At 63.1% G+C, this 9,238-nt stretch overlaps 1 protein-coding gene across 1 annotated transcript in view; it reads left to right on the top strand.

Annotated features, from left to right (window-relative positions):
* The first annotated feature begins 4,169 nt into the window (after window positions 1-4,169).
* LOC142923912 (heme A synthase COX15-like) overlaps window positions 4,170-9,238 on the top strand; it is a 30,795-nt gene continuing 25,726 nt past the window's right edge. Inside the window, 1 exon segment of the mRNA XM_076064913.1 lies at window positions 4,170-4,453. Coding sequence (XP_075921028.1) covers window positions 4,185-4,453 — 269 coding nt within the window. The 5' untranslated portion in view covers window positions 4,170-4,184.

Genomic DNA, 9,238 nt, shown 5'->3' with positions numbered 1-9,238 from the left:
TGGTGGGACACATATGCCATGAGGGGAGGAGCCAATCAAAATTGGATCTCCCCCCACAGCGCTGTCCACGACAGAGTTGCCCGTCCGGCACCGCGAGGAGGTAGGGGGTTGTTTTGCCGGACTACACACACACAGATACACACACATACACACAGACACACACACACACAGATACACACACACACAGATACACACACAGATACACACACAGATACACACACATACACACAGACACACACACACACAGATACACACACACACAGATACACACGCAGATACACACACAGACACAGAGATACACACAGAGACACATACAGATACACAGGTACACATACAGATACACATACAGATACACACAGATACACAGAGATATACACACACAGATAATCTCCCCATGTCTCTCCTCCTGTCTCCCCGTGTCTCCGTGTCTGTCTCCCCGTGTCTCTCCCCCTGTATCCCCGTGTCTCTCCCCGTGTCTCCCCGTGTCTGTCTCCCCGTGTCTCTCCCCGTGTCTCTCCCCCTGTCTCCCCGTGTCTCTCCCCGCGTCTCTCCCCCTGTCTCCCCGTGTCTCTCCCCCTGTCTCCCGTGTCTCTCCCCCTGTCTCTCCCTGTCTCCCCGTGTCTCTGTGTCCACACAGACAATGACCCTGTCTCCCCCTGTCTCCCCGTGTCTCCCTGTGTCTCCCCGTGTCTCTCCCCCTGTCTCCCCGTGTCTCTCCCCCTGTCTCCCCCTGTCTCTCCCCCTGTCTCCCCGTGTCTCGCCCTGTCTCCCCGTGTCTCCCCGTGTCTCCCCGTGTCTCCCCGTGTCTCTCCCCCTGTCTCCCCCTGTCTCCCCCTGTCTCCCCCTGTCTCCCCGTGTCTCCCCGTGTCTCCCCCTGTCTCCCCGTGTCTCCCCGTGTCTCTCCCCCTGTCTCCCCGTGTCTCTCCCCCTGTCTCCCCATGTCTCTCCCCCTGTCTCCCCGTGTCTCTCCCCTGTCTCCCCGTGTCTCTCCCCCTGTCTCCCCGTGTCTCTCCCCGTGTCTCTCCCCCTGTCTCCCCGTGTCTCTCCCCGTGTCTCTCCCCCTGTCTCCCTGTGTCTCTCCCCCTGTCTCCCCGTGTCTCTCCCCCTGTCTCCCCGTGTCTCTCCCCCTGTCTCCCCGTGTCTCTCCCCCTGTCTCCCCGTGTCTCTCCCCGTGTCTCCCCGTGTCTCTCCCCCTGTCTCACCCTGTCTCCCCGTGTCTCTCCCCCTGTCTCCCCCGTGTCTCTCCCCCTGTCTCCCCGTGTCTCTCCCCCTGTCTCCCCGTGTCTCTCCCCCTGTCTCCCCGTGTCTCTCCCCCTGTCTCCCCGTGTCTCTCCCCCTGTCTCCCCGTGTCTCTCCCCGTGTCTCTCCCCCTGTCTCCCCGTGTCTCCCCGTGTCTCTCCCCCTGTCTCACCCTGTCTCCCCGTGTCTCTCCCCCTGTCTCCCCGTGTCTCTCCCCCTGTCTCCCCGTGTCTCTCCCCGTGTCTCTCCCCCTGTCTCCCCGTGTCTCTCCCCCTGTCTCCCCGTGTCTCTCCCCGTGTCTCCCCGTGTCTCTCCCCCTGTCTCACCCTGTCTCCCCGTGTCTCTCACCCTGTCTCCCCGTGTCTCTCCCCCTGTCTCCCCGTGTCTCTCCCCGTGTCTCTCCCCCTGTCTCCCCGTGTCTCTCCCCCTGTCTCCCCGTGTCTCTCCCCGTGTCTCTCCCCCTGTCTCCCCGTGTCTCTCCCCCTGTCTCCCCGTGTCTCTCCCCGTGTCTCCCCGTGTCTCTCCCCCTGTCTCACCCTGTCTCACCCTGTCTCCCCGTGTCTCTCCCCCTGTCTCCCCGTGTCTCTCCCCCTGTCTCCCCGTGTCTCTCCCCGTGTCTCTCCCCCTGTCTCCCCCTGTCTCTCCCCCTGTCTCCCCGTGTCTCTCCCCCTGTCTCCCCGTGTCTCTCCCCCTGTCTCCCCGTGTCTCTCCCCCTGTCTCCCCGTGTCTCTCCCCCTGTCTCCCCGTGTCTCTCCCCCTGTCTCCCTGTGTCTCTCCCCGTGTCTCTCCCCCTGTCTCCCCGTGTCTCTCCCCCTGTCTCCCCGTGTCTCTCCCCGTGTCTCTCCCCCTGTCTCCCCGTGTCTCTCCCCCTGTCTCCCCGTGTCTCTCCCCGTGTCTCCCCGTGTCTCTCCCCCTGTCTCACCCTGTCTCACCCTGTCTCCCCGTGTCTCTCCCCCTGTCTCCCCGTGTCTCTCCCCCTGTCTCCCCGTGTCTCTCCCCGTGTCTCTCCCCCTGTCTCCCCCTGTCTCTCCCCCTGTCTCCCCGTGTCTCTCCCCCTGTCTCCCCGTGTCTCTCCCCGTGTCTCTCCCCCTGTCTCCCCGTGTCTCTCCCCCTGTCTCCCCGTGTCTCTCCCCCTGTCTCCCCGTGTCTCTCCCCCTGTCTCCCCGTGTCTCTCCCCCTGTCTCTCCGTGTCTCTCCCCCTGTCTCCCCGTGTCTCTCTCCCTGTCTCCCCGTGTCTCTCCCCCTGTCTCTCCCCCTGTCTCCCCCGTGTCTCTCCCCGTGTCTCTCCCCCTGTCTCCCCGTGTCTCTCCCCCTGTCTCCCCGTGTCTCTCCCCCTGTCTCCCCGTGTCTCCCCGTGTCTCCCCGTGTCTCTCCCCCTGTCTCCCCGTGTCTCTCCCCCTGTCTCCCTGTGTCTCTGCGTCCACACAGACAATGACCCTGTCTCCCCGCGTGTGTCTCCCCCTGTCTCCCCGTGTCTTCCCGTGTCTCTCCCCTGTCTCCCCGCGTGTCTCTCCCCCTGTCTCTCCGTGTCTCTCCCCCTGTCTCCCCGTGTCTCTCTCCCTGTCTCCCCGTGTCTCTCCCCCTGTCTCTCCCCCTGTCTCTCCCCCTGTCTCCCCGTGTCTCTCCCCGTGTCTCTCCCCGTGTCTCTCCCCCTGTCTCCCCGTGTCTCTCCCCCTGTCTCCCCGTGTCTCTCCCCCTGTCTCCCCGTGTCTCCCCGTGTCTCCCCGTGTCTCTCCCCCTGTCTCTCCCCCTGTCTCCCCGTGTCTCTCCCCGTGTCTCTCCCCCTGTCTCCCCGTGTCTCTCCCCCTGTCTCCCCGTGTCTCTCCCCCTGTCTCCCCGTGTCTCCCCGTGTCTCCCCGTGTCTCTCCCCCTGTCTCCCCGTGTCTCTCCCCCTGTCTCCCCGTGTCTCTGCGTCCACACAGACAATGACCGTGTCTCCCCGCGTGTGTCTCCCCCTGTCTCCCCGTGTCTTCCCGTGTCTCTCCCCTGTCTCCCCGCGTGTCTCTCCCCCTGTCTCTCCGTGTCTCTCCCCCTGTCTCCCCGTGTCTCTCTCCCTGTCTCCCCGTGTCTCTCCCCCTGTCTCTCCCCCTGTCTCCCCGTGTCTCTCCCCGTGTCTCTCCCCCTGTCTCCCCGTGTCTCTCCCCCTGTCTCCCCGTGTCTCTCCCCCTGTCTCCCCGTGTCTCTCCCCCTGTCGCCCCGTGTCTCTCCCCCTGTCTCCCCGTGTCTCTCCCCCTGTCTCCCCGTGTCTCTGCGTCCACACAGACAATGACCCTGTCTCCCCGCGTGTGTCTCCCTGTGTGTCTCCCCGTGTCTCCCCGTGTCTCTCCCCCTGTCTCCCCTCGTGTCTCCCCGTGTCTCTGTGTCCACGCAGACTCAACAGGGACATGACCCTGTCTCCCCGTGTCTCTCCCCCTGTCTCTCCCCCTGTCTCCCCGTGTCTCCCCGTGTCTCTGTGTCCACACAGACAATGACCCTGTCTCCCCGCGTGTGTCTCCCCGCGTGTGTCTCCGCGTGTCTCCCCGTGTCTCCCCGTGTCTCTGTGTCCACACAGACAATGACCCTGTCTCCCCGCGTGTCTCTCCCCCTGTCTCCCCGCGTGTCTCCCCCCGTGTCTCCCCGTGTCTCTGCGTCCACGCAGACTCAACAGGGACATGACCCTGTCTCCCCCTGTCTCCCCGTGTCTCTCCCCCTGTCTCCCCCTGTCTCCCCGTGTCTCTGCGTCCACACAGACAATGACCGTGTCTCCCCGCGTGTGTCTCCCCCTGTCTCCCCGTGTCTTCCCGTGTCTCTCCCCTGTCTCCCCGCGTGTCTCCCCGCCCCGTGTCTCCCCGTGTCTCTGCGTCCACGCAGACTCAACAGGGACATGACCCTGTCTCCCCCTGTCTCCCCGTGTCTCTCCGCCTGCCTCCCCCCTGTCTCCCCGTGTCTCTGTGTCCACACAGACAATGACCGTGTCTCCCCGCGTGTCTCTCCGTATCTCCCCCTGTCTCCCCGTGTCTCTGCGTCCACGCAGACTCAACAGGGACATGACCCTGTCTCAGTTCAAGCTCATCTGGTTCATGGAGTTCACTCACAGGATGTGGGGTCGTGGCGTTGGCCTCTGCTACCTCCTGCCAGCCGCGGCCTTCTGGGCCCGTGGGTGGCTGTCGGGGCCGATGAAGAGGCGCGTGGTGGGCATGGGGGCACTCGTGTGCTGCCAGGGCCTGCTAGGATGGTGGGTGGGTGGGTGGGTGAGTGGGTGGGTGAGTGGGTGGGTGGGTGAGTGGGTGGGTGGGTGAGTGGGTGGGTGAGTGGGTGGGTGGGTGAGTGAGTGGGTGAGTGAGTGGGTGAGTGAGTGAGTGGGTGGGTGGGTGGGTGAGTGGGTGGGTGAGTGAGTGAGTGGGTGGGTGGGTGGGTGAGTGGGTGGGTGGGTGGGTGAGTGAGTGAGTGAGTGGGTGGGTGAGTGGGTGGGTGGGTGGGTGTGTGAGTGGGTGGGTGGGTGAGTGAGTGAGTGAGTGGGTGGGTGAGTGAGTGGGTGAGTGAGTGAGTGGGTGAGTGAGTGGGTGGGTGAGTGAGTGGGTGGGTGGGTGAGTGGGTGGGTGGGTGGGTGTGTGAGTGGGTGGGTGGGTGGGTGAGTGAGTGAGTGGGTGGGTGAGTGAGTGGGTGAGTGAGTGAGTGGGTGAGTGAGTGGGTGGGTGAGTGAGTGAGTGGGTGGGTGAGTGGGTGGGTGGGTGGGTGAGTGGGTGGGTGGGTGGGTGGTTGGGTGAGTGGGTGAGTGAGTGGATGGGTGGGTGAGTGGGTAGGTGAGTGAGTGAGTGAGTGGGTGAGTGAGTGGGTGGGTGGGTGGGTGGGTGAGTGAGTGGGTGGGTGGGTGGGTGAGTGGGTGGGTGAGTGAGTGAGTGGGTGGGTGGGTGGGTGAGTGAGTGGGTGGGTGAGTGAGTGGGTGGGTGAGTGAGTGGGTGAGTGGGTGGGTGGGTAGGGGAGTGAGTGGGTGGGTGGGTGGGTGAGTGAGTGAGTGAGTGGGTGGGTGGGTGGGTGAGTGAGTGAGTGGGTGGGTGGGTGGGTGGGTGAGTGGGTGGGTGAGTGGTTGGGTTAGTGAGTGGGTGAGTGAGTGAGTGAGTGGTGGGTGGGTGAGTTGGTGGATGGGTGGGTGAGTGAGTGAGTGGGTGGGTGAGTGAGTGAGTGGGTGAGTGAGTTGGTGGGTGAGTGAGTGAAAGAGTGGGTGGGTGAGTGAGTGGGTGGGTGGGTGGGTGAGTGGGTAGGTGAGTGAGTGGGTGAGTGAGTGGGTGGGTAAGTGAGTGAGTGGGTGGGTGAGTGTGTGGGTGAGTGGGTGGGTGGGTGGGTGGGTGAGTGGGTGGGTGGGTGAGTGAGTGAGTGGGTGGGTGGGTGGGTGGGTGGGTGAGTGGGTGAGTGGGTGGGTGAGTGATTGGGTGGGTGGGTGAGTGGGTGGGTGAGTGGGTGAGTGAGTGAGTGGGTGGGTGAGTGGGTGAGTGGTTGGGTTAGTGAGTGGGTGAGTGAGTGAGTGAGTGGGTGAGTGAGTGAGTGAGTGGGTGGGTGGGTGGGTGAGTGAGTGAGTGGGTGGGTGGGTGGGTGAGTGAGTGAGTGGGTGGGTGGGTGGGTGAGTGGGTGGGTGAGTGGTTGGGTTAGTGAGTGGGTGAGTGAGTGAGTGAGTGGTGGGTGGGTGAGTTGGTGGATGGGTGGGTGAGTGAGTGAGTGGGTGGGTGAGTGAGTGAGTGGGTGAGTGAGTTGGTGGGTGAGTGAGTGAAAGAGTGGGTGGGTGAGTGAGTGGGTGGGTGGGTGGGTGAGTGGGTAGGTGAGTGAGTGGGTGAGTGAGTGGGTGGGTAAGTGAGTGAGTGGGTGGGTGAGTGTGTGGGTGAGTGGGTGGGTGGGTGGGTGGGTGAGTGGGTGGGTGGGTGAGTGAGTGAGTGGGTGGGTGGGTGGGTGGGTGAGTGAGTGGGTGAGTGAGTGGGTGAGTGAGTGTGTGGGTGAGTGGGTGGGTGGGTGGGTGAGTGAGTGGGTGGGTGGGTGAGTGAGTGGGTGGGTGAGTGTGTGGGTGAGTGGGTGGGTGGGTGGGTGGGTGAGTGGGTGGGTGGGTGAGTGAGTGGGTGGGTGAGTGAGTGAGTGGGTGGGTGGGTGGGTGGGTGAGTGAGTGGGTGGGTGAGTGAGTGGGTGGGTGAGTGAGTGAGTGAGTGGATGGGTGGGTGGGTGAGTGAGTGAGTGGGTGGGTGAGCGAGTGAGTGAGTGAGTGGGTGAGTGAGTGAGTGAGTGGGTGGGTGGGTGGGTGAGTGAGTGGGTGGGTGGGTGGGTAAGTGAGTGGATGGGTGGGTGAGTGAGTGAGTGGGTGGGTGAGTGAGTGAGTGAGTGGATGGGTGGGTGAGTGAGTGAGTGAGTGGATGGGTGGGTGAGTGAGTGAGTGGATGGGTGGGTGAGTGAGTGAGTGAGTGGGTGGGTGGGTGGGTGAGGTGAGTGAGTGGGTTGGGTGGGTGAGTGAGTGAGTGAGTGGGGTGGGGTGAGTGAGTGAGTGGGTGGGTGGGTGAGTGAGTGAGTGGGTGAGTGAGTGGGTGGGTGAGTGAGTGGGTAGGTGAGTGAGTGGGTGAGTGAGGGTGGGTGGGTGAGGTGAGTGGATGGGTGGGTGGGTGAGTGAGTGAGTGAGTGGGTGGGTGGGTGGGTGAGTGAGTGGATGGGTGGGTGAGTGAGTGAGTGGGTGGGTGAGTGAGTGAGTGAGTAGATGGGTGGGTGAGTGAGTGAGTGAGTGGATGGGTGGGTGAGTGAGTGAGTGGATGGGTGGGTGAGTGAGTGAGTGAGTGGGTGGGTGGGTGGGTGAGTGAGTGAGTGGGTGGGTGAGTGAGTGAGTGAGTGGGTGGGTGGGTGAGTGAGTGAGTGAGTGGGTGGGTGGGTGAGTGAGTGAGTGGGTGAGTGAGGTGGGTGGGTGAGTGAGTGGGTAGGTGAGTGAGTGGGTGGGTGAGTGGGTGAGTGAGTGAGTGGATGGGTGGGTGAGTGAGTGAGTGAGTGGGTGGGTGAGTGAGTGAGTGGGTGGGTGGGTGGGTGGAGTGAGTGGGGTGGGTGGAGTGGGTGAGTGAGTGGGTGAGTGGGTGGGTGGGTGGGTGAGTGAGTGAGTGAGTGGGTGGGTGGGTGGGTGAGTGAGTGGGTGGGTGAGTGGGTGAGTGAGTGGGTGAGTGGGTGGGTGGGTGGGTGAGTGAGTGGGTGGGTGAGTGGGTGAGTGAGTGAGTGGGTGGGTGGGTGGGTGAGTGGTTGGGTTAGTGAGTGAGTGGGTGAGTGAGTGGGTGAGTGAGTGAGTGAGTGGATGGGTGGGTGAGTGAGTGAGTGGGTGGGTGAGTGGGTGGGGTGGGTGAGTGAGTGGGTGAGTGGGTGGGTGGGTGGGTGAGTGAGTGAGTGGGTGAGTGGGTGGGTGGGTGAGTGAGTGAGTGGGTGAGTGGGTGGGTGAGTGGGTGAGTGAGTGAGTGCGTGAGTGGGTGGGTGAGTGAGTGGGTGGGTGAGTGGGTGAGTGAGTGAGTGGGTGAGTGAGTGGGTGGGTGAGTGAGTGGGTGGGTGGGTGGGTGAGTGAGTGATTGGGTGAGTGAGTGGGTGGGTGAGTGAGTGGGTAGGTGAGTGAGTGGGTGAGTGAGTGGGTGGGTGAGTGGGTGAGTGGGTGGATGGGTGGGTGAGTGAGTGAGTGGGTGGGTGGGTGAGTGAGTGGGTGGGTGAGTGAGTGAGTGAGTGGGTGGGTGAGTGAGTGAGTGAGTGGGTGAGTGAGTGAGTGAGTGGGTGGGTGAGTGAGTGAGTGAGTGGGTGGGTGGGTGGGTGAGTGAGTGGGTGGGTGAGTGGGTGAGTGAGTGAGTGAGTGGGTGGGTGAGTGAGTGAGTGAGTGGGTCAGTGAGTGGGTGAGTAGGTGAGTGGGTGGGTGAGTGGGTAGGTGAGTGAGTGAGTGAGCTGGGTGGGTGGGTGAGTTGGTGGATGGGTGGGTGGGTGAGTGGTGTGGGTGAGTGGGTGGGTGGGTGGGTGAGTGAGTGGGTGGGTGAGTGAGTAGGTGGGTGAGTGAGTGAGTGAGTGGGGTGAGTGAGTGGGTGAGTGAGTGGGTGGGTGGGTGAGTGTGTGGGTGAGTGAGTGGGTGGGTGGGTGAGTGGGTGGGTGAGTGAGTGAGTGAGTGGGTGGGTGGGTGAGTGAGTGAGTGGGTGAGTGGGTGGGTGAGTGGGTGAGTGAGTGAGTGAGTGGGTGGGTGAGTGAGTGGGTGAGTGAGTGGGTGAGTGAGTGAGTGGGTGAGTGAGTGGGTGGGTGAGTGAGTGGGTGGGTGGGTGGGTGGGTGAGTGAGTGATTGGGTGAGTGAGTGGGTGGGTGAGTGAGTGGGTAGGTGAGTGAGTGGGTGAGTGAGTGGGTGGGTGAGTGGGTGAGTGAGTGAGTGGATGGGTGGGTGAGTGAGTGAGTGAGTGGGTGGGTGGGTGGGTGAGTGAGTGGGTGGGTGAGTGAGTGAGTGAGTGGGTGGGTGAGTGAGTGAGTGAGTGGGTGAGTGAGTGAGTGGGTGGGTGAGTGAGTGGGTGAGTGGGTGGGTGGGTGGGTGAGTGAGTGGGTGGGTGAGTGAGTAGGTGGGTGAGTGAGTGAGTGAGTGGGTGAGTGAGTGGGTGAGTGAGTGGGTGAGTGAGTGAGTGAGTGAGTGGATGGGGTGGGTGAGTGAGTGAGTGAGTGGGTGGGTGGGTGAGTGATGGGTGGGTGAGTGAGTGAGTGAGTGGGTGGGTGAGTGAGTGAGTGAGTGGGTGAGTGAGTGAGTGAGTGGGTGGGTGAGTGAGTGAGTGAGTGGGTGGGTGGTTGGGTGAGTGAGTGGGGTGGGTGAGTGGGTGAGTGAGTGAGTGAGTGGGTGGGTGGGTGAGTGAGTGAGTGGGTCAGTGAGTGGGTGAGTAGGTGAGTGGGTGGGTGAGTGGGTAGGTGAGTGAGTGAGAGTGGGTGGGTGGGTGAGTTGGTGGATGGGTGGGTGGGTGAGTGTGTGGGTGAGTAGGTGGGTGGGTGAGTGAGTGGGTGGGTGAGTGAG

The sequence above is a fragment of the Petromyzon marinus genome, unplaced genomic scaffold (genome assembly GCF_048934315.1).
Source record: "Petromyzon marinus isolate PM22_M1 ecotype Great Lakes invasive population unplaced genomic scaffold, UKy_Petmar_22M1.pri1.0 PM_Scaffold_89, whole genome shotgun sequence".
Classification (NCBI taxonomy): domain Eukaryota; kingdom Metazoa; phylum Chordata; class Hyperoartia; order Petromyzontiformes; family Petromyzontidae; genus Petromyzon; species Petromyzon marinus.
Note: the sequence above shows the minus strand (reverse complement) of the source record. Positions and strands in the feature narration are given on the sequence as shown.